A 26,640-nucleotide genomic window follows, 5' to 3' on the forward strand; every position below is an offset into this window, starting at 1 on the left:
CCTTAATTGGCTTTACACACAAAGCTAAATGAAATACATTTTATAGTTAGGTATAACCAAGGCAAGGGTTACTCAGTCAAGAGGGCAATCCAGTGTATCGATGTTTCTACAACTGTGCCTACTACATAATTCTGAGTTCCGACTGCAGACTAATTAATATACTCGTGCCTGCTCCTGTTAATTATTATTTATAAGCAAGTTGTATAACTTTGACTTACTGTAACTTTGTATAATTTTACCTACTTCTTTATAAAAAATTATAGACAGGTTCCTATTTCTACTTGTATACAAAACTCTCACTTACTGAGATTACTTTCAAACACCAATAATTACGGCCATAAAAAGTTAGAAGAGAAAAACAATGATCAATAATCTTTACCTACTCAATAGCTGAAACTACTGCACTATCATGCAACCTTATCAGAACGGTTTCTGTCAGCTACCACTTGGTTTGCGTGGAATTCATTTTTGTGTAGATTTTTTTTCTTCGTCCTTACAACTGTAATTCCAAAGTACTAATTTAAGTAAGTAACCGCGTTTAATCCACGTAATGATTAATCTATCAGTGGTAAGTGGATTAGTTTTGATAATTGGCTTGCATATAAACATAAATTTTAAAAGTTGGCCAATAACCTCAACCACAGTACATTTTACTGTGCCTCAACTCTATAATAGTCTCTAAAATTATCACGAGCGGCTTTAAAATTGGCAAAGCCATATTTTGTCAAATCGAATCATGAATATTTGAGAATAAAAATGCACACGAAAGGTAGACAAATGAAGATTTTTGAATTATCATTGAGTATTTCGTAAAAAAATATACAAAAAAAAATTTCAAGGACTTGCCAATGTATTTAACTACGTATATGGTACATCAATTTCAAACATAAAGCAGAGTAGGTACCATATGATAGTATTGATAGACCTTCTAAACTTATTTTTCATTTGAAAATTTTATCACATAGCTGATAGGCTTCGTAAAATAGGTATTACTGTAGGTAAAGAGTGTCTTTTTTGTCTCGGGCCACGTAGGTTATCTCAAAAATGCAATCAACGGATACACCCTGTGGCGCTGTGCAAAAGATAAGGAGGATTATGATTCATGTTCATACATTTGCACTTGTACGTTTTTATCTAGTTAAGCCTAAGCAACCGCCTTGTTCGCGAAAAAAGTATGAATAACGTATAACCCTCTAACAAGATGTTATAACGGGACTACTTTATACCTAAGAATCACCAAGTAAAAAAGTCATGGAATAGTTTCTAAAAGTAAATTTATTCATATTCACAATATATTTTTTTTAATAATTAATTATGGTACAGAATATAAATCAGTACTTACCATAGAATACATAATAGTGCTAATACTTATTTTTTTTTTCTAAATAATGCTAGAATTTTAATAATAAAAAAAATGTTAAAAGTACTTTTATTGACTGTCAAAATACTTACTACATATTAAATCGAACAAAAAAAATTACGACTTGTGATTATATCTCAAGACTTAAGCGTCATAATAAGGATTCCTCTGAATTTGCTCGCGGGAGGAACCCGGCCTTGTACTCTATACTTACTTTCATTGACTGAAATAAAATCGAATACCGACGTATCCTTTTATATTTAAAAAAGGCAGACGCCATTAAAATATCTTTTAATATCATATTGCCTTGTTGTGCGTGAATTACATCAGTGTACTCATGCACTGATGATACAAATGAACGAATAAGCCAATCTGACAGGCACCCTCGCGGCCTGTAACTATATCATAAATATATGGTCACCCCACCGCGAGATTAAACTTATCAGTTCATTCACCTCGTTCTCTCATTCAATAGCGTTCCGTTCGTTCAATACGCATGCGCATATGAACCGGCCCGACAAGTATTCCGGTCCGTGTACGCCGCCAACATTCATTCTAGTTATAGCCGGTAGCGCGAGAACACATTTAGTTTCCTCTACTTTTACCTAACAGATTTTAATTTGAAAATATGGACTTCGTTGGCAAGAAATACAAGATGGTCTCCTCGGAGAACTTCGACGAGTTCATGAAGGCGATTGGTGAGTTTTTTTGATACGTATTTTTAATTTTAGAAACATTTCCAATGAGATGCGACGCCGGCCGGCTTTCGCTAATTACTTAACCACGCTACCCGGCATTATTCTTCTTTTAAGCGTTTAACTGAAGAATTACGGTAAAATTATTGGTTTTAAATCGTTTTATTTCAAGGTTTACAATAAAGGAAAGTTTAGAACCCTTTCTATTGCACAGCGTTACTTTTCACAACACGTGTTTATCGTACCACAATTAAATTCGTTATTGGAAATGGGGGTTTTATTTTCAAATGAAGGTAAACTGAAATAGTTTCATGCAATTTCATTAAAAATGTATTCAATTACTGTTAGTTTTTGATGTTTTAAGATTTATAATATTGAATTCGATCTCGGTTAGATTTAAGGGCCGCTATTTATATAATTACCCTATTTTGCAAGTTATTTACGCTGTTGGTTTTTGTTTTTCGGTATTGATTTACTGATACTTTACTATCTGTATAATTTTATGTATAACTAGGTATGTATTATATTATATGAAAATATCAAACCCAAACCATTTACTGCGTTCGCTTGAAAATATATTATTTACAAGAAGAAATAACTAACTACGTAGGTACCTTTATTAAATTGTTTAATTCCTTTCTTATTGCCAGTTGCCATGCAGTTTATTGTTTATATTTAATAATAATTTATGTAATTTCAAGGTATCATTATATCTTATCGCCTAGGTACCTTATAATTAAGCTATACCTAAGTCTCCTCGTGTATTAAGGCAGTCACACACGATCAAGTTTATCGATAAGTCTGCAAATCTAATTATGGTTATTGGTATGGTTTCAAATTCAGGGCTTATAAAAAAATATAAACTGGATATTTCAAAGCAAAAGTAAAGTCCAAAGTTTAAGCCAATACCAATTTTAAGCTTACCAATACACTTGGGTAGGTAGCAGTAGCGAAGACTAAAATATTGTAATAGGTACGTAACCCGGTCATGTGTTTTTAGACATACGTGCAGGCGTTTATGAGTATTGTAGAAAAAAATATTTATGAATGTACCTACGAGTATGTACGGATTTTTAAAAGTTTAGCCGCGAGGAATCGGGTTGTTTAGACTCTGGTAGGTAGCCAGCCTTATTCTATAGAATCTATAATTGTTATATTAAGTTATTCTGGCCTAATATTAAAACTAAAATCGCGCTAAAAAATTGCGAAAGGTAAAAAATCGAGAGGAGGAATAAAATCATTAAAATCGGACAAGTCGTTTTGGAGGAGTGCGACAAAAATGACCGTGACACGTAGTTTTTAAATGGGGTCATTTAGCCGGTTACTCGACTGAGTCGGTTAGCTAGCTGTCGTCAGGGGTTGCCTGATAGAGATTGCAATAAGGCCGCCTTTGCATACTCATTTTTAGATTTAATTATTCTTTTTTATTTTTTTTTTGTTCGATATTGTGTGCAAAGCATTTCTTCTACTACTAGTAACGGAACCTATGGTATGAGTAGATATATATGTATTAGATTTGACCTGTTTTTCTGATCCAATTGGTAGGTAGAATATTTACAAAGGACAACAGGCTCCAAAGTATGAAAATATACCATAGAGATATAAAATTGAGTGGAAAAGATAGAATAAGTAGTGCCAACATTTTTTTAAAAATAATGTATTTTTAGATTTAAAATTAAAAGTGGGATATATATAATTTCGTTATTGTACGCGACTTTTTTTTAAGGATGATAAAATATTTATTTCAACTTAAGTTTACTTTTACAATTATTTACACTAACTAAATACAATATTATTAATAATATTTAAATTACTAGTTAGTTACTAGTAATTACCTACCTACCCTAAACTAACCTAACCTAACCTAAACTTATTATAACAAAAAATAAAAGGAAGTATAAAATTATATCTATGTATAAGACTAATTCATCCGAATCCGTCGTAGAATTCATCCGAATCGATGACTTCACAAATCGAGTAATAGTGCCCGTTGTCCTTTCATATTGAAATGCATCCGTGAAGGACTATAATAATAGTGTAAAAAATTCCTAATTACCAAGGTTATACCTAATGAGTAGTGAGTAGGTCTATATAATTAGTATATCGCTTCTTCCATGAGCAATGTATTATCGCACATGAATCAGTCAGATTATGTCATAGTAGACAGCTTTGTTCGGTATTTAGCAAGTCTGCAGTTCAACCTTGAAATGTATTTTCAGGTAGGTATACATGTCATGTAAGTAAATCTCATGTCATGTAAGTAATCTAGTGACGTGATAGCCCAGTGGATATGACATCTGCCTACGATTCGGAGGGCGTAGGTTCGAATCCGGTCCGAGGCATGCATCTCCAACTTTTTAGTTATGTGCCTACCTAACTTACCTTATCAGCCGATAGACGTCCACTGCTGGAAATAGGCCTTTACCATGGACCTCCAAGTACAACGGTCTCGAGCCGCCAGCATCCAGCGGCTCCCTGGAACCCGCTTTATATTCTCGGTCCATCTAGTGGGGGGTCGACACTGTGCTTTCCGGTGCGGGGTCGCCTGCACATAACTGGATTTTAAGACATTAAATATCACGTGTCACAAATGGTGAAGAAAAACATTGTGAGGGAACCTGCATACCTGAAATTTTTCTTAGTTATCTACGTGTGTGATGTCTAACAAGCCGCATTTGACCAGCGAGGTGGACTAAGGCTAAGTCTCAAAATGAGAGGGATTAGGCCTTAGGATCAAGAGACTCGTGGTCAGCAGTGAACCGAATATGGGTTGTTAATTAAGTTACATGCTTGCCTAACATTATTATCAGAACGAAAGTCATAATTTCGTCAAATTGCACTCTTAATTCACTCATAAGATGGAGAACGCCTGCAGTGGCCAAACATACCTCATAGGCTGAAAGTTGAAAAATGTATTTTTTTGTTATTATGTCTTATGTCTCCAATCGCTTGACCCTTAGTTTCCTGACGACCCTTCGCTAGAGACCCTTAAAGTTTGATCTTTATCTTTTCGAATAGTTTCCACGTAGCCAAGTGAATGGCTGGGTTATGGGTACATAATTGTTCCAAATTGGGCCTTTAATTTTTACTCCTGCCACTAATCAATACAAGTAATCATATATTATTACTCCAAAGGCGACACCACGGCTGGCTCCATTATTGTTTGTTTCCAATGCCAATAAAACCGTATTATAGGGTTGTCAAAAACTCCGTGGCACGGAATGAATATCTATCTACCTATGAAACTAATAAAATCGTGTACCTACATCACTACAGGTAACACTACAGGTATTTTAGGGTTGCAAAAGGAAAAAGCAATTCCTGACAACCAGTTTTGGCCCGTTTGCAGTTTGGGCATTGGAATTTTCAAAAAAGAAGTCTGTGTTTCGACTTTGTACCTTGGCGAAGTGCAATTAAAATTATAAAATCAGTATGGAACGAATACTCATATTAATGCAATAGTGGAATGCGTTGTCTTGCAGAACCATTTCAATGAAGCGGTAATTTATATATTTAATTTATAGGTAAATATTGAAGAGGTAATCTCTGTTTCTACTGAGCCGATTTTAAAAATTATTTTACCAATAGAAAGTCACGTAATTTGTTAGTGTCATATGTTTTATGCCCGTTTTTCCACAGGAACGAGAAATATGCTAGTGTAACTTTAGTAGCTAGTCGTTGAATTAAAAAAATAGAAGGTAGGTACATCTTCCCATTTCTGGAGCAATATCTACTAAACTTTAAGTTTTTTGATATTTTGTGTAATAGGTACTTAAAACTTAAAACAAATTACCTGTTAATAAAACCCAGAACTTTTATAGAATGAAAGGTCTGGCCGTCGCAGGCCAGACCAGGAATGAGCATGTCATTATCATAGTTTATTTGCTGATTTACCTAATTCTAATCTAATCATTACGACTTGTATTTAAACACCACATGTCTTCGTCTAGTCGAAACAAGTTGTAAACTTGTAAATATTATCAACTTCCCTACTCGGTGCCAAGTGCAATGTCAATAGTTCGAAATGTTTACATAATTTTATTACACGGCTTACGTTATTACAATGGAGCGGAAATCAGATAATGAAACAGCTTTGACTGAATTAGGTGTTATGTTAACCTCAAAAGATGTTTTCTTTTAATTCCAAATCGTTACTTTCTCTCAAAAGAAACTCTTGGCCTTTATATCCCGGATGATACTTAATAGGTATTTAAAACTAAGGCTAAACGGCTAACATTACAACTTCAACTAATAACTACCAAAGATTTTTTATGCTATAGATAGGTACCTTCTTGATCAACTGCACTAGAACGTTGAATTCAATAATATGGTTACAAAAAATTTATAGGTACTGTATCACTGAAAAAGAAATATTGCCACGTAGAAAAACTAGTAATAATTTATAAAACTGTCATCCTAGTTAGCAAGAAGCAGACTGCACACAAAAAATACAACGAATGCTATCAGATTTAATGGAATCTTTGATAATGCTGTACAGTGTAGGTGTTTTAGCAAGAAATAAGATAAAGCAATGAATGATTCCTTGTTAAGAACTCGAAGGTCTGAGCTCATGTTTTAACTTTTATTCAACTTTTTCGTACGAACTTTAGCTGTACGTACCTAAAAGATTTCTTAAGTTTTCTTCATCCCACTTTATCTACGGCAGGGTTTCTCAAACTTTCGGCTCCACGAACCCCTGTTAAAATTTCCAAGTGACTAACTAACAAACTAATGGGGGGGGGGGGGAACCCCCCCCCCCACCCTTCCACAGAAAAAATAAATTTGACTGTTGAAGAAAATAAAGTTTTTATTTGAATAAAAGATAGCACATAAAGTACCAAAAGGAATGTCTTTGTAATAATAATGTGATGGGTGTGCTTGCTTCTTGTCGCAAATGGATTCAATGTTAGTAGTAATTTTGGACAATTTTAAACTTAATTATGAATTAGTGTCAGTTACGTAAATCTTGTCGTCGAATGGCTAGGGGTTCGCGTACCCCACTTTGAGAAACCTTGATCTACGGCATTCAAAATAATTACCAGCTTTTGACTATCTGACTATTCGAGTATTCGCTTGCTGCAGATTTTGTTTGATTTAATTAATTGCCGTTAGCATTTTTCTAAATAAAAGGTGCCTTTTTGATCTTCTCTGTAGGTTCTAGGTATGTCCTTGACGTGTCTGCAATGAGCCATTTTCCTCTAAAGGTTTAAAAAAAAAATCTGCTAGGAACAACACTGGGAGGTACTTACTAATCGGACATATGACCGCCAAATTATAGTAAGCGACACTTTATCAATTTTTTTTTTGCAATAATCGCTAGCGTATTTATGTTATACTTACGTGAAAGTTAGCGAATTAAAAAAAAAGTTTTTATTAGGACACAATCGAGATACTGAAATGGTGCAAAACTGCAAACTAATAAAGGTGGCACCAATACATGAGGCTACATTTATATTTTTTTTTCACAATAATCGCTTGCGTATTTAAGTTCTAATATATTAAAGTTAGCGAATTAAAAAAAAGTTTTTATTAGGACACAATCGAGATACCGGAATGGCGCAAAACTGCAAACGGATAGTAATAAGGTGGCACCAATACATGAGGCTCGCACGACCGTGACGCGAGCAAAAAAACCAATTTCACGGAGATGGTCATCCTCTGAAGATCGCATTATTGTAACTATGCTCGAATTGTTAGCTTATTTTAGTAGGTTCTGTTACTTTTTTATAATTATGATTATTCATTGACCATCGCCTATAATAGAGCAGCCCCTGTAGCCTAGTGGCACGTCGATTCTCTATCTACGATAGCAAACTCTTCGAAAACTCAGCAGCAATTCCCTTCTACAAGTATTCGTCCTACAAAATGCTTCTTCTTAAACTCCGTTTCATTCATGTTCTTTATTTCCCTTTGTATCCGTTTTTAAATATTTTGCCTAACCTACATTATTGCCCACCTGTTTAACTGATTACAAGCAATTTAACTAATTAGGCAAATATAGATTTCTTTGGCCTCATGAGTTCTCCTTAATTGTCCTAATTTATGGTCAATTTTTAGCTCTGTATTATTCGAATAATTAACGCCCGAGTTTGTGTGGATACTGGGTTTCTCCTTTAACTTTAGGTTAGTCAGACAATATAACAACTAAGCTTCGCGCCATTAAAATAAGATACTTAAAATAATATACCTACCTTGCAGTTTTTTGGAGATCATTTTTTGCCGCATTAACGTGTTCTTTGAAGCGTAAAACGTCACCGTCTGGAATTTCAGCCAAGGTCGGTTCTTAATATTTGGTTTCGGACCACGCAAACAGACGTATGTTATAACTACGAGTAAAAAGTTAAGTAGTTATAACATACGTAACTTAACTGCCTCTTTGGTTCCGTGGTTAGCTGGTTCAGCTACGGACAACGAGGTCCAGGATTCGAATTCCGGGTTTTTAAAAATATGTTATTAGGATTTTACTTACAAGAAAAATTTTAATAGCAACCATTTAATATGGTTACTAATGAAATTAGCAGGCATATGAGGCTCAATACACTTACGCCTCAGGTTAATGAGTACAGGGCAGTGCTTTGTAGCCACGTGTCCATAAAGGGCAAGAAGTTTGCCGCATACTGTACCTATTATTGTAAAATAGCTGGCGCCGCGCGGTTTTACCCGCGTGGTTCCCGTTTCCGTAGGAATACGGGGATAATATATGTATATATAGGCCTAAAGCTTTCCTCGATAAATAGGCTATCTAACACTGAAAGAATTTTTCAAATCGGTTCAGTAGTTCCTCAAATTAGCGCGTTCAATCAATCAAACAAACAAACAAACAAACTCTTCAGCTTTATAATATTAGTATAGATAATTTTGCGGTTAGAGTTATAGTGGCCCGTCAATTTCTGATAGCTGTTATCAATTTTATGATCGAGTGTGTTGCAAAACTTTCCAAAATTGCAGTATTAAGACGTTTTATGATAAAAATTTAATCACTTAACTGATTATCTCTCTAGCTCAGAATTGTAAGCGGTGCTATGACCGTGAGGTCCTATATTCGATTAGTTTCGGCTTAATTTGGTACTATATGGCATCCGATAGCGTGGTAAAAAACCACTATTGATGTATAAGTAAGTACCTAGCTATACAGTATACAGTAGGTACAGTATACGATTGAAGTATAAGTAGGTATATAGTACCTACTTATACTTCATTTCTTTTTATTATGTTCAAGCAATCGTTTGGCTGATGGTAAAGATGATGCAATGATTCATTGCCTAGAAGATGACTCTTTTTTTTTTTTATTCTTTTACAAGTTAGCCCTTGACTACAATCACACCTGATGGTAAGTGATGATGCAGTCTAAGATGGAAGCGGGCTGCTGCTGACTTGTTAGGAGGAGGATGAAAATCCACACCCCTTTCGGTTTCTACACGGCATCGTACCGGAACGCTTAATCGCTTGGCGGTACGTCTTTGCCGGTAGGGTGGTAACTAGCCACGGCCGAAGCCTCCCACCAGCCAGACCTGGACAAATTAAGAAAATCTCAATCTGCTCAGCCGGGGATCGAACCCAGGACCTCCGTCTTGTATATCCACCGCGCATACTACTGCGCCACGGAGGCCGTCAAACTCCTTCTTGAGGGACTCTTGACTTGAAGATACCCCGTTTGAAGGTGATGGGCAAAAAAGCTGGAATGAGGAAATAAACCGCTTAGTACGCGGAATATTTTCACAAATTACACTGATAGGAAGCTTTCACCTTAAGCCCACATCCTTCGTTATCAGGCACGTAACTTAAGATAACTTCGAGATATGTGATACTACTTAGGTACACAACATTTTGAGACGCCAAGGGTCACCTTGCATGCACTTGCAACAATTTTATAGCACTTTTACGGCTTAACTAATCATGTCATATCTTATCTGTTTAATATGTTGCTGTTTTTTTTTTAAATTACTTTGTAACTGTTGTTACCTGCGACTAAGTTCGCGTGGACTTGGATTTATACATATTTTTATAAAATCATATAAGTAAGTTCATTCGTTCAAACTTGATAGGCATTCGATTTAAAGAACCAATCTAACTTAAATAACTCTACAGTAATTTTGGATATTTTTTTTAATGAAGTATAGGCTTACGCTCGACCACAATCATGCCTGATGGAAAGCAATGATGAGGTCTAAGATGAAGCGCGCTTGCCTAGAAGATGCCTATTCACTCTTGCCTTGAAGGTGCCCAAATTATACGTGTCAGGAAATACAGACGCCGGAAGGGCATTCCACATTTTGGCAGTTCTTATCAGGATATTAGTGTAAAAAGATAATCTGCAACTGACAAAAAAATAATCTGTAACTTTCTTGTATTAGAAATCAATAATTATCAAAATTGATTGTTATAATATAATGCGGCTTTTAGGTTTTTTTTTTATTAAACTTCATTCCAGCTCCAGCATCTAGCGGCTCTCAGTTACATCTAGTCAAGGTTAACTTGTAAAGAATAAAAAAAAGTCAACTGCTTGTTGGTATCGGACCACCTAATTTGTCGGGCAAGTGGGGGTTCGGAATCGACCAAAACTGCGCCATCTGTTGCGGGGTCGACAGTCTAGCATTTTTAATTACCCAGAACTATAACTAAATTCCCGCCCATTGCCACTTCAACTTCAGCTTCGCAACTCGCTGAATTATTTTGATTTTAGTTGCTCCGTGCAGGGCCTGTTCCAGCAATTTCGCCACTCCGGGTAAAAATAAATTTTGCCGTCCTTTCTATCGCCAAAACTACTTTTTTTTATTACGGTACTGAACGTATATGTACGTACAAAAACGGAACCCTTGTAAGATCTCTCGAATGTCTGTCTGTTAAAGTGATTTTAGCCGCTTTAGGCAAATGCCCCCCCCTTCCCCTCCATCAGGGCCTAGCTTTGTGGATCTCCTTACTTGCTACCTACTTTATAGGGACTCCTATTGCTTCCTGAAAGTCTCTAACGCTTATAAAAATGGCGGTATCGTCCATATTGAGAACCTATGTTTTATTTTAATGTATTCTTCATCGACTTGTGAACTGTAAATGACGAATGCATACATAACAAGCTGGCAGATAGGTAGGAACCGATTTGTAGACATATTTTAAACTTTGGACTTTGTGCGGACTCTCGCTTCAACGAGTGTAATTTTAGTTGGCGGTCAGGGCTGTGACACGCTTAGAAAGAAAGAAAATGCAATAAAAAATGTACCCGGAGGCGTAAAAATTTTAAACAGTAAGTTACACAACATAAAAGATATTTTTCTGAGATACAAAAGTAAAGAATAAAATTTAATATTTAACCTAAGAATAGATACTACCTGTAGAATAGATACTTTGTTTTAGGGTATTCTTAAAATCAAAGAAAAGGCAGAATTGTTCTTTGATAAATATGTACATGGTTTCAGATATGTTATTAATTTGATTGATGATATATTATTGTATATAAAATTAAGTATATATAGAATGTAAAATTTTGAAATGTAATATAATTGGAATACATAGTTTTAGAGACATTGCTAATTTATACCTTAATCGAAAGTCTAAAATCGAGCTTGATAAAAATATATTGGTTACCGATAGCACAAAATTACAAATATTGCTTGTAAATATGCTAATAATAACCCTAGAGATAAAATTTCGTTTGAAGTTTGAAGGAGGGTATTATATAAAATTTAATATTATGTTGATAGCACTAATGCTGCGAAGTAATAAATATGCCATGATAATGTTTATGGATCTTATTGACAACGGAGATAGCCATGCTCGAAGTATTACCACATGAACAAGTCAATAATTAATTAATGCAACCGAACTAGTACCTAGTAGTGAAGTCGATTAACTAATTGATGGAGCATATTATTCTGACAGAGATAAAATGTAACATGGAAATGCAACTACTTTGAAACGTGCAAAGCATGTAACAAATACATACTTAAACGATCAAACGGACTTAATTAAATAGCAATCAAAAGACTATAGGTAGGGTCAACGGTGAGACTGATAAAAAATACTACGCTGATCATATAGATCTATAGAATGAGATTGCTTAAGTATTTAAAAAATCAAGATACTTAACACCAATTACCAACCATTCTTCAAGAAAGAAGTTGTATTTGCAATCTTACGAAGCGCACGAATGCAAATACAGCTTGATTCGTAAGGTTGCAAGTCCAATGACATTATGTAAATATTCTGCAACTGTGCGCGTAAGAATTATTCCATGATAGGTTAGCACGCCAGCTAGAACAATGAGCAATTCATCTGCCACCAATGATAACGACTTTAACAGATAATGATCTTATCTGTATGCATCATTGTTATGTTTGACTTGTAATCGTTTGACTTTTATCTTTGCCAAGCCCTCTTTATCTAATATGGGGTTAAATTTCTGCGTTAACGCGAGCACTAAACATTTCGTTTGAAAAATTGAAATCCAGTTTTCGATAAATCTAAATTAGCATCAAATACTTATCATATCTAGATCAAATCAACGTCTTGTTTACCATTGCTGTAATGTTTAGATTTCATTATTAAATATTGCAATTTTTGGTCCACCCCTTATGCTAAACACTAGACTTATTTATGTACTCTTCACTTTTCACTTTTGATTTGTAAGAAGTGACACACCCACACCGTTTCTATCATAGACTTGCCAATTCTCAAACGTTGTTTTCTAAATTGTGTACATTTAAGACTGAGTGCGTATTCAGTTTTTCATTTATATCAATTAATTACAATATACATTTTGATCTCTCGTATTTCTACTCATAATAATCACGCTCTACTATTTTGTTTACATCTTTAATGAACTCAATGAGTTCTAATATTTGGAAATTAATTTCCTACTGTCGCATACCTATCTTATTATTTCTAGCTGCTTATATTTATTTAAGTTTTGTAATACCAATCACTTGTTGTATGTTTGGAACCAAGTTTGGAAGTGGTTTTGATTCAATGATCATTAATGTAATTATCAGAACTTTTATTTCAATTCTCTGAAATGACTCCCAGCTTTAATGTTTTTTTTTTATATATATTTCGTAGAGGTAGGTAGGTATGGGTCTTAGTTTTCTTTTTTAACCGACTTCCAAAAAGGAGGAGGTTCTACGTTCGGCTGTATGTATGTTTTTTTTTTTTTTTTTTTTTATGTATATCCAGCGATAATTCCGTCATTTGTGGACCGATTTTGAAAATTCTTTTTTTTAAACCTCATTTTCAATACGTTTTTAGTATTCTATGAAAGAATATGGCAAAACCACGATTGCCGGATCAGCTAGGTCCTAAATAATGCGTCAAGAGAATCAGTTACCCAATGAGTCGATGTTTTGAAACGGAATGATTTATTATTGAAGGATTGGACGTCAGAGTCGTCCGATTGCATTTATTTAATAGAGGAAGAATGGACGGTACGGAAAGCGGAAAGCGCTAAGAAGGTAACAAAACCGATTGTCGGACGATCCCGTCAAATAATTAAGGATCGCATGAGAATATCCCGACATAGTTGCACGATTAGCTTCTATTGGTCGTCGACAATTGTCGGCAAATGGTCGGCAATCAACTTCAATTCAGTCAATAAGATCCGAGACGGCTCGTTGAGGTTCACTGTGACCCCTTGTCCGGTACTGACTCACAACTGCGTCAAAACTGTGCTTTCTTAATATTGATGTATTACTGAATTATGATAGAAACACGCAGTTTATTGTTTATCAATAATTGCTTTGCGTTTTATTTGTTAGAACAAAGATTTTTTATGGGTTACAGTTGACAGAATTGACAGAATGCGTCACGTAACGCAAAAGCGTGAAACAAAGTACTAGGGCATCTGAAGGGTATAGGAGGTTGATTTATACACTCATCATTATGATCAGCCTACTTTAACGACCCACAAGGTCTCCCTCCATATAGGAGAGGGGATATGGAGCTTGGACCCACCACGCTGCTTCAATGGGGGTAGGCGACCATAGGGTGATAGTGTTACATTCATTAACGACCACTATCAAATGTTAAATGTTTACTCACTACAATGTTTTTTTTTTACGAAAAAGCGTTAAGCACACACATACAATCTCAAAGTAGGTATGTAACAGTAACTGTTAGGACGTTTTATACATATTTTCTTTAAAGAAAAATGTTTATGTAAGCGTAGGGTTCACAAGGCACTGTTTCTTTTTGTTAGTCTTATAACTTTTTGGTTTGGAGGCTTTTTTAGATAAATTATAATTCGCTATATTAAATCACACTAAAAATATAAAGGCGAAAGTTTGCGTGTGTGTATGTTTGTGCCTCCTCTGCCCTGCGACTAAAGGAGCGATTTGGCTGAAATTTCAAATTTACATAGATTTTACTCGGGATTAATACACAGGCTACTTTTCATCTCGGAAAAAACCATGGTTCAATGGTGGTTTGGATTTGTGAAAAACAGAATTCCACGCGAACGAAGTCATGGACGTCCGCTAGTTTTGAATAAAAAAACTTCGTTGCCGATCGAATTTTTTTTTTTTTTTTACTTTTATTAATGCTATACCTACTTGGTATCAGGTGTCCGATCGGTTATCTATTCAGTTATGCGAATAAATAATGTATTAAAACATTGAACTGATTCTAGAACAGGACCAATATTGAGGTAAAGTTGGTTTTGTATTCCGTTGTAAAGTGATGAAACTTTAGAACATAGCGGTTTTCGTGTGGTTTTCCTTTAATATGAGCTGACGTAGTGCAATACTTTGTATCAAGTTTCCTTGTGTAGAACACTTAGGGCACTTTTTAATTATCTATGATAGATGGCGCTGGCGTACTTTATGCCACGCCAACGTTTGTTGTTACAAATGGTATAAGTAAAATCTCAAATTGCGAATTGATGTACTGCTAGACCCCGATAGGCAACCCCGAAAGTCCCTGTCGGTGATATGTGGTCCACTCGGTAGACAGAGAATCTGGGAAACTTCAGCTTGTCTACCGGTTTGCAACCACCGAAAGAGGCCATCGCCGAGCCGCCAGCCGGTAACCCCCGAGACCCGTGAGGGTCTGCGTGGATGATCTCTCGTCGATTTAATGTATAGAATTCGACCAGTTTTATTATAAGTATATTTTCTTAATTCTCTACGTGTGTGAAGTCTGATACTCGAGCTCAGCAGTGAGCCGAATATGAGTTGATAACGACGAATATAGTTTTACACTTTCTGAACACACAACTCGACATTGTAGACAATATTTAGGTATTATTTGTTTAAGTAGATATCGCCTCAGATTCATATCTATAGTATAAAATCTTTGTCTGAGTCTGATCAGGTGAGATCGCAGACAAGGACTAACTTATCGTAAAATAAATAAACTACAGCTATCATTTTAATCTGAGTCATACATAGCATAGTAGTTATTTATAACAAAATATGAATGATTCTAAATACAGATGTAAGATCAATGTCCATTGTACAATCACAGATTAGAGAATGATACAGAATGAGTACGATGAAACCCATAATGTGAAACCCATGTAATCAAACCCATGAAAACCCTGAATCGACTCATTGACCTTCGCATAATGTTGCTGTCTACCATATACTAACTACAAACTTTTTTCGTAATTTGTATTTCACTAACAACAATTACTTATGTAATTTAATATAATAATAGACTAATAAATAATTAATCAATAACTATCTATTAAAACTAATCCATCTAATTTTTTTTAGTTTTTGTGAACAGTTTTTAAAATGTTTAAAAACATAAGACGCCATTTTTTTGAACAATATTGAAAATTACTGATACGACGCTTTGTATCGTACTGACTGTATTGTATTAGTTTTTGAATTTGTATTTGGAATCACTGCATCACTGCCGTTATCCGTGCGCTCTATCTGCCTGTTATTCTATAATCTGTGTGTACAATACATTAACTTTGTGAGCGAAATAACTCATCTGTCGCGCCAACTGGACCGTACCATGTACTTATTTATAGAGTGCACGTACCATTTATTTATTTATCACATTTATTACCTTATTGTCGACATATTACGTGGCCTTATACATAAAATGTTCAATAAAAATTGTTTGTTTATTACACACTTGAATAAGTAAGTAGTACCTACATATGGTAGACGATGTTTCATGCAATTTAATTTCTATTAGGTACTCGTGATATCTGTCAATCAATGTTAATTTTATAATAAATCCGTCAATCTATGTATTTTAAAATATAAAAGATTTTTGATATTGACATGGTCACTATAAGATGCTGTTAGGGATATAGATGGAGTCCGTAATTAAGTGATCTTTTGTCTCAACTCTCAAGTCATTACGTAACTAGCTATAATTACGTACCTAATACCTTGAGACAGAAGATCCCTTCATTACGCAACGCATTGAATAAAGTAAGCGACTTGAATGGATTACATGGATCTCACAACTTTTTACGATAGAAAAACTGAGTTGCGAGAATTGCTATATTTTAAGTGTCGATTTGATGGCATTAGGTATCACTCTGAAGTATAGAAAAAATATTGCATACATAATATCACTCCTCATTCCTAAATCTAAACTTACCTTATGCATAAGCAAAGACCTTTTCCTTTTACATACCTACTTGCTTTTATGTAAGTATACGAATAGGTACTTCTACTAATATTACAACGTTTTTTTTGAAATCAAAATTCATTTATTTCAAGTAGGCAGTTTACAAGCACCTCTAAAACGTCAAGTTTAATTAATTAATAAATGTAAATAATATCATAAAATCTAAGACTTGTAAGGACCTACATACATCAATGTAATATGTATTATTAGGCTGTCACTACAATGTAAATATGTATTATTTTACATTGTAGTGACAGCCCTTAGATTTATACCGTAGTCAAATTACATACATCGATATGTATTTTACATTGATGTAGTGACAGCCCTTAGTTTTATATCGCAGTCAAATAACCGTCATAATTCTGGCACTCTTCAATAACTATGTTTCGTGAGTCACAAGTCACTGTCGTTTTGTTTGACAAAAACTTCAATAGAAATGGTTTTTCAATTGAAAAATTGCTCCAATTCATAGGTCGTTGTCCTTGACGCTACATGGGGCCACGCTGTATCGACCAATGGGCGGCCGCCGCGCCCACTCGCCGACCAATAGCGATACACATATTTTAATATTGATTCATTTATGATTGAAATGATAGCGATGAAAAGTCCACGTCACTTACATCAACCGTTATAATATGAATTCATTCTGTAAACTGTACTATTGCTTCTGAAAACTGACTATACAGTTTTCAGGATCAATGGTAAAGCTTATTGTATTATATATTAGTGTAAAATAGATATTTTGCTTTTAATTTTTACAGCGAATTGTTGATTTATTATTAGACCTTATACCTATTACTCTTGGTTCAATGTGGATTTACATAGTAGTTTACAGTTAGTTGTACATAGGGTTCTCTACTATAAGGGAGGGCTATTTGGAGCTTAGACCCACCACGATGTTTCTATCGAATGGCGGGCTAAAACAGTATCCGTAACCCGTGTTATTGTTTTGATAATGATTGTATCGCCCATTGTTAGGATATTATATTATTGCGAAAACTTAAATATCCGGGCATTATTTAACTAGCTACAGCTAACCGTCCGGAACCCGGATGATTATGAATCACGGATAATATTGTAAATACCGTTAGATTATAATCTATCTTGCGAGATTGTGAACTGTCAAAAGATTGTGAACCGCAACATAACGCTTACAGCACAGTAGATTTTATATTCGGTAGATTGTAGGGTATTTTTTTTTAAATAATTGTACGTTCGTTCCCAAATAAACAAAATACCTAACCTAACCATTGGTTTCTGAGTCACTCAACTTCTAGTTCTTAAGAGTAGGTATTGGAGTTCACTATTTATCGACAGTTCACGATCTCACGAGATAGATTACCTATATCTATCTATCTAACGGTGTTTACAATTATTCAACGGTGAAATAATTAAGGTTAATGAAACGAGAGATGCACGTGGTGTCCTTATAAGATTATGCTGATGTTCAAATTGGACTACATAGGAACGAGTACCTACTCGTAATAATTTTAATCATGCTTATTTGCATAATTATATTTACTTAGGTGGGCTAACCAACTTGAAAAAAAAAAGATCTGTATTTGATCTTTTTGCAATTAAGGTAAGTTCGAATAACTTCTGATCACATTAGTGGTCGTTATTTTCGAAAGCTTTATATTATTTACACTAATATCTATATTAGTAAAGTAAAGATAGTCTTCGAATAACTTCTGATCACATTAGTGGTCGTTATTTTCGAAAGCTTTATATTATTTACACTAATATCTATATTAGTAAAGTAAAGATAGTCTTCGAATAACTTCTGATCTCATTAGTTGTCGTTATTTTAGGAAGCTTTATATTATTTACACTAATACCTATATTAGTAAGTAAAGATAGAAAGGTCTTCGAAAATAAAGAATAAAATCGTCATCATCATGTCAGCCGATGGACGTCCACTGCAGGACATGGGCCTTTTGTAAGGACTACCAAACATCACGATACTGAGCCACCTGCATCCAGCGAAGCCCTGCGATTCGATTGATGTCGTCAGTCCAACTGGTGGGGGGTCGACCAACACTGCACTTACTAGTGCAGAAAAAATAAAATAATTTATGGTTATTATTTTTCATACCGCACTTGTTTTAATCTTGGACTAAGTTTCGAGACATGATATTCCATGACCCTAACGTAAATCGGATTTACTGCAAGTAATTTTAACTAAATATTAACACGTTTGATTCGTCAACAGTTAATAACAACTAATACACAAAATATGTACCTAGTACCAAAGTATTACAAATATGACGTTTTGCTCATGCTCATGACTGAGGGCTGAGTATGGGTTCGAAACTTTTAGAAAAAAAAAGTTTTAGCCGTTTTTTCATAATAAATTAATAAGAATAATACTTAGTTTTGTTCGAAGTACTTACAGATAGAGTACCTACAGTACAGTTTGTCAACCATAAACAATGCACCATAAGAATGCGGTAGCACGGATAAGCCAGTTAAGAGGCTCGTTATTTATTTCTCAGAAATATGAACGATGGACTCGCTGCATTATTTCATTGAGAACATCTAAGGGACATTTCCGCACTCGGGTCACAAACAAAATAATTGAATGCTGATGCTATTTCTAGTGAAAGATTGAAACGAGCACACTTGACTAAGGTATTGTCGTTCATTCATTATAACAGCTTACTAGCTGACGCCGCGCGGTTTTACCCTCGTGGTTCCCGTTCCCGCAAGAAAACGGGGATAATATAACCCTTCCTAACTAACACTGGAAGAATTTTTCAAATCGGACCAGTAGTTCCTGAGATTAGCGCGTTCAATTAAACAAACAAACTCTTCAAATGGAAATAGATTTTACTCTGGATCAACACAGGCTACTTTTTATCCCGAAAAAATCCATGGACCCCGAGGGATGTGTGAAAAATAAATTCTACGCGAACGAAGTCGCGGGCGTCCGCTTGTAATAATTATAATTTGATATTAAAACTATATCACTTAATTTAGTGATATCGTTTACCTAAACGTGGATTAACGTAAGCCAATGGTTAAATCTGTGATTTCTAAAGACCGTGTTCTAGATGTGTATCGTGATTAATGTTATGATTATTGTTGTACATCAATCAATAGTTACCTGATAAAAACTAAAAATATATGCTTATCTAGTTATCATAATTTATTGTTGATAGTTATTTTAAATCAATCAATAGTTAACTGATAAAAGATTAGTAAGGTAGGTATATCAATACATATTTCATGGTCAAGTGTTTGAAAGTACAAGGTACTTAGCCATGTAATTTCAAAATAACTGAATAAAGCTAGAGAGCCATGATAGCCCAGTGGATATGACCTCTGCCTTCGATTTGGAGGGCTTAGGTTCGAATCCGGTCCTGGAAATGCACCTCCAACTTTTCAATTAATTATGTGCATTTTAAGAAATTAAAAATCACGCGTCACAAAAGGTGAAAGGAAAACATTGTGAGGGAACCTGCATATCAGAGAATTTTTTTAATTCTCTGCGTATGTGAAGTCTGCCAATCCGCATTGGTCCAGCGTGGTGGACTATTGGCCTAACCCCTCTCATTCTGAGAGAAGACTCGAGCTCGATCAACAGTGAGCCGAATATAGGTTGCTAATGATAATGATGATAAATTAAATCTTTACTATAAAACACATACAAACTTTTTAAACTTTTTTGTCAGCATCAGGTTATAGCTTGGCAACTTCGTTCGTAACACTCGATTGGTCCGCGCGGGTCGGGGAGCGTGTAGCGACGAATGAAAAACCCACGACTGATGCACGTCACTTTCCCGCACGCACGATTTCACACCCGCGCAGTCTTTCCCCCCGTCGCCCGCATATCATGGGAGTGTCATCTATAAACTTGCCAGACTATAATCTATTGAATGTCTGAACCAATTTTAATGTGTCTTTCACTGAAAGAAAGAGAAGGTTACTGAGCAAAAATTGGCTACTTTTTATCCCGGAAAATCCATGTTTCCTGCGGGAGAAACTGAATTTTGCGCGCGCGTATTAGAACACATACTGGGGGTGACCTAGTTACCATGGCGCGACAAATCGATTGCTCTGGCAAACTTCCGAGTTTGTTAATTTAAGGGCAAGGTCTGAAGACTCAAACGATTTTCCCATTCTTCCGTACCTCACAGAGTACGAGCTTTAGGCCTAACAGCATTCCTAAATCTAATAGAACGATAAGCACCCCTACCTAATGCTTCCTTCAAATTATTGCACTGAAACTGTTTCAAACTTATGTGACTTTTTTTTTATTGAGCTAGGATACAATGACGAACTTAAGCTAACCCTTAGCTAAGCCTTATAAGTGGCAAGAAAACTGGCTACATTTCTGTGCTGGAAAGCCAGGTATATCCTTTGCGCAAAAAATGAGCCAGCTCTTCTGTCACCAGTCGAGGCAACTAGCCGCGGTGAAATGGTATGAAGGAATTTTATGACACTGCGTCTCCCTGATTTGACACGGTGCTAATGTGTCAACGCATGTAGCGTCCTACATTAGGGCCTGCCCCATTTCCCAATTAACCAGCACAACAAGTTAGCCCTTGATTATAATCTCACCTGATGGTAAGTGATGATGCAATCTAAGATGGAAGCGGTCTAACTTGTTAGGGGAGGATGAAAATCCACACCCCTATCGGTTTCTACACGACATCGTACCGGAACGCTAAATTTCTTGGCGGTACGTCTTTGTCGGAAGGATGGTAACTAGCCACGGCCGAAGCCTCCCACCAGCCAGACCTGGACCAATTAAGAAAACCTCAATCGGCCCAGCTGGGGACCGAACCCAGGACCTCCGTCTTGTAAATCCACCGCGCATACACCATTGCGTCCCTTGCCATCATCCCGAATTACTTCTGACGGCTCGATTAGCGCAGGAGTATTTGTGGTTGCAAGAGCCCCTTATATTATAACATTAATTATGTGATAATATTGCTGCATTCATAAAATTATTAATAATTCCTCTGAGAACAAGAAAATAACTCATTATCTGTAATGACTTCATTTGACGTTATAATTAAAATAACTGACATTTGCGGTCAAAGCGAAAGGTCTGCGGTTTGTGGCTATTTTCTCAACTTTCTTTATAATTCTGCGGATAATGTTTCTCTATACTGGAAAGAAGTATAAGCTAGTGTCTTCTGAGAATTTTGACCAGTTTATGAAAGAACTAGGTAACTACAGTTATTTGAATAACACGCTACAACATGGCTACAACTGTACTATATGTATAATGTCGTTGGCTACAACCCGTTTCCACTTGCCGGATGTTGGGATCCGTTTTTTTGCCGGATGTATAAAATATTGTCGCCTCACTTCGCATTAGTCGGACATCGAACCCGATCCAAGCTAGAAATGCTTTTTTTCCCAATTCTATAATAAATCAATATCGGATAGATGTGATTTGTGAGTTCCTCTCTTTTATACGGTGGGATCCCTGCTGACCTTTACTAACTTTTGTCTCTATTTAATCAAATTTAGTTGACATGAAATCAATAATATATTCCATGAAGCCCCATTGTTAACGAAAATCACAATGTCAAACATGCTAGTAATTTGTATCAGTTAGCAATAGATACATTGATAATGAATACGAAATCACGTGAGTTAATAATTACCCACAACAGCTAGATGGTAATTTTCGTGTATTATCCACTATACAGTTAGGTACTAAAAGTTAAAGAATATGCCAACGGACCATGTAATGGCAATGATGATAAGACTGATAATAATGACTACTTGCTTCTGCTGGACGAGCTTTAGCGCAAAGAACTCTAGTTCTAAATCATATTTGCATACCTACTTACTTACTTAATAATATCTAGCATCCAATTATAGTGTTGGATAGAAGAAGGCGTTACTTTGCGGAAGTTCATCATGAATAGATAATAATTAATTTATTTTGCTATCATCCGCGAAAAGCCCGAAAAGCCGACGAACCCATGCGACAACGTCACCCAATTGCAATTGCACGTTGTAGAGTCAACATCTCCTGAGGATGCTCCGGTTTCAGGGTGAAACGTACGTAGAGAGTATTTTATCAGACCCTGAATGATAATGTCGCATGGGTTCATCGGCTTTTCGCAGATGATATTAAAATAAATCCATCATTACCTATGTTATAGTGTTTCTAGTAGCTTAAGGTATATTTGTTCCATATTGACAAGAGTTTCTCTGTTCCAGGCGTCGGCCTCATCACTCGCAAAGCGGCCAATGCCGTGACTCCGTCGGTGGAGCTGAAGCAGGAGGGCGACTCCTACATCCTGGTGACGTCATCCACCTTCAAGACCACGGAAATGAAGTTCAAGCCCGGAGAAGAGTTCGACGAGGAGCGTGCTGACGGTGCCAAGGTAGGTTCCATAATCATGATCTTAATTACAGCATCTTTATTATTAACAACCCATATGGCACTGTTAAGCTCGATTCTTCTCTCAGAATGAAAGGGGTTAGGCCAATTTACCACGCTCGACCAATTGGCAGACTTTACACACTCAGATTGAAGAAAATTCTCATATATGCAAGTTTCCTCACGATATTTTTTTCTTCACCGTTTGAGACACGTGATATTTAATTTCTTAAAATGCACATAACTGAAAAGTTGGAAGTGCATACCTCTGATCAGATTCGAACCTACGCCATCCGAATCGAAAGCAGAGGTCATATCCATCTGGGCTATGTCGGCTCTAATAACACAGCACACAGGTTTACAATATACACATGAAGCTTTTTTTTTTTTTTTTTTTTTTTTTATTCTTTACAAGTTAGCCCTTGACTACAATCTCACCTGATGGTAAGTGATGATGCAGTCTAAGATGAAAGCGGGCTAACTTGTTAGGAGGAAGATGAAAATCCACACCCATTTCGGTTTCTACACGCCATCGTACCGGAACGCTAAATCGCTTGGCGGTACGTCTTTGCCGGTAGGGTGGTAACTAGCCGCGGCCGAAGCCTCCCACCAGCCAGACCTGGACAAATTAAGAAAATCTCAATCTGCCCAGCCGGGGATCGAACCCAGGACCTCCGTCTTGTAAATGCTGTGTGTGATAAGCCACTTAGACACTTACGCAAGAAACTTGGGAACGTAGGTATAGGATCGCTACTAACCTCAACCAACTAGATGTTGAGCAACTATAGCCATACCGTAAAAACACCGACTGTAGACAGTGTTGCCAGGTGTCCGGATAAAGCCGGACATAGTTAGGTTTTGTATTCCGTGTCCGGTCAAAATAAAAGGTGTCCGGCTTATCCAACTTTTGTTAGATTTTACATTTAGCAAACGAGTGAACGACGAGTGTGTGTGGGAACAAAATTTACGGTAATAATCATGTATGCTGGATTTTACATTAAAAAAATTGTCGTACCTATTAATACTGATGTACACAAATGATGTAAAAATAATGTAGGCTGTCTGGGCTTTTTACCCAAAAGTCAGGCCAAACTGGACTGTCCGGCTTTAAATTTCGGCGACCTGACAACTGTAGACAACTGTAGATATAGACGCCCGAAAAACGTCCTTTACCATGCCAGCAATGTTATGTCATCGCACTCACATAGAAAAAGCTTCTCAGGGAACACAATCACAAGGAGAAGACAAGGTCCCTGATATTCAATGTCATCCTGGTTTTCATCCACAGTCACGAGGGTGTCTATGTCAGGAGTCAGGACTGATACACTCAGTCCCAGACACCATTCCCGAATCTCCCTTAGAGAGATGTTTCTCTCTCTCCGTTGTTCTACCCCTCGCTTGACTCTGACAGAGCTTCTGCGATCGTCCACTCGCCGAGGTGCCTTATATGGAGCCTACAACAAATAAAAATATAACAAATAAACAGTCAGAAATAAAGATTCGCTCAAGTTGACCGTAGAAAAAGTTAGACTAATGGTAGGCGTCCACAGATCCGCATAGTTCGTATCGCACCAATCTAAATTCATTTAATGCGATGCGTCCAATACGTGCGATGCGAATCTATTTACTTTATGGTACGAAGGTCAACAGTTGCGTAATAAGGGTTTCGTGTTAATTTCCAGGTGAAGTCGGTGTGCACGATTGACGCCAACACACTGAAGCAGACGCAGACGGCCGCGGACGGCATCGTCGTCAACTACGTCAGGGAATTTGGACCCGAAGAATTGAAGGCTGTAAGTATACAAAAGTCTACTGTAGGGCAGTGGCGGATTTACTTTGGGGAATTTATGTATGGCGCTCAGCCTTGTATCCAAAAGTTATATTTCAATGACCAGTCTTTATTTTTTGGATTGCCTCATTGGTTCAGTGGTTGTTACGAATCACTAATTATAGGTATTACTGGGGTTAGAGTATTGGACGGCAGCATCGTGTAGCAGAGGGAAAAACTCCGAGAAGAGCCCTGGACTTGTGACCAAGTGGTGTTAAGGTTAAGGAATTCTTTGGCAGTCGACTAACACTCCCCTTCTTCATCTTCTGATGTTAACTGACGATGTAGTCTAAGATGGAAGCGGACTAACTTCAAAACTTTATTCTACTCATATATCTGACGGTTTCTACGTTGCATCGTACCGAAACGCTAAATAGCTTGTCGTTACGTCTTTGACGATTGGGTAGTAAATAGTCGATGGCTAGATAAAATAGAAATTATAAAATCCTAAACTAAGAGCAACCAAGCTCGACAATTTAGTAGTAGCAGGGGCGTAGCTAGCGCCATGTCAGCCGTATCAATGATACGGGGCCCCTTACGTGTAAAAACTAAAATTAGTAAAATGTAATCCATAATCTCCTTTGGTTTGAAGAACCTATAATATAACTCATATATGTATATTCATAGGTACTACCAAAAAACTTTACCTTTCATATTGGGCCCCCAACTAATATTGATACAGGGCACGCTACGCCAATAGGAACCACAGAAGTATTAACAACAGAGTATATTGAAAAACTGATTTCTTGATTTCACCACTGGCCACCGGACTTGAGGACAATGATCTTCCTATCTGGTATTACCAAATAGATAATACCAGACCTATTTATTATTATTTTAACAACTATTTTTTGTTACAGACCATGACCGCAAACGACGTCACCTGCACCCGAGTGTACAAAGTACAATAAGCTTTTCAAGACTGCCGGGCTGTGCCCTTTACTATGTCCTATTATTTTATATAATGTACCCAATAAACACAACTATTTTCATAATGATTAGGATTATATCGGAAACGCACACGCGATTTTGGACTGTAAGCGTAACATCTTAGAGTTTGTTCTGCGAGGTTCTCGAACTACCAAAGCTAGAGTATGAATGGGATATATAAAACGTTACAGCTGTTGTATAAGTTTTAGTGCATATTTAAATAAAGTTCTTTTTTTACTTTATAAAGTGTTTTATTTCCATTTGTTTGTATTGTGAGATCCTCCTATAGCTTGGCGACTTCGTTCGAAACAATCCCGAAGGTCCGCGCGGGTCGGGGGCGATGAATGAAATACCCACGACTGATACACCTCACTTCCCCGCACGCACGATTTCACACCCGCGCAGTCCTTCCCCCCGTCGCCCGCGAAACATGGTAGTTTCATCAACGAACTTGCCAGAGTACTGTACAAATCTGTACAAAAAGTACCTGTAAAGTGTTGTTATAACATGGTTTTAACGCAGACACAACAGACTAGAAGTTATTGAAGCGATCGAGTGATGGGTAGCTAATAGGTATGTGCACAAAATAATAATAGTTATCTACACTTAGAAAGAAAGAAAAGAAAGAAAGATATTTATTTTTAAGTACTTCGATACTAATATTATAAAGATAGAGGTTGTAGAGGTAACTCTAGATCTATTGAACCAATTTTTAAAGTTTTTTTACTAATAGAAAGTCTTGAGAAAGTGCTGAGCTTAAAGAGGCCCTGGTTGAGCGCGTTTACTTGAACCCGAAGATGGTGCCTGACTGGGGTGACATCAATTTGGTTCAGTTTCACGCAGCAAAAGCTCAGGCGTGACTAAAGGAGCCCTTTCACCTTGGCTCCCACTTTCCGAA

General features: G+C 36.4%; 1 protein-coding gene across 1 annotated transcript; it reads left to right on the forward strand.

The window, feature by feature from the left end:
* Positions 1 to 1,897: 1,897 nt before the first annotated feature.
* LOC112046050 (sodium/calcium exchanger regulatory protein 1) lies at positions 1,898 to 25,988 on the forward strand. The gene is made up of 4 exons (XM_024082510.2): positions 1,898 to 2,058; positions 22,822 to 22,988; positions 24,667 to 24,777; positions 25,673 to 25,988. Exons 1-4 carry the CDS (start codon positions 1,989 to 1,991, stop codon positions 25,721 to 25,723), a joined length of 399 nt encoding a protein of 132 aa, XP_023938278.1. The 5' UTR covers positions 1,898 to 1,988; the 3' UTR covers positions 25,724 to 25,988.
* Positions 25,989 to 26,640: the final 652 nt, after the last annotated feature.

Source organism: Bicyclus anynana, chromosome 8 (assembly GCF_947172395.1).
Source record: "Bicyclus anynana chromosome 8, ilBicAnyn1.1, whole genome shotgun sequence".
Taxonomy (NCBI): Eukaryota; Metazoa; Arthropoda; class Insecta; order Lepidoptera; family Nymphalidae; genus Bicyclus; species Bicyclus anynana.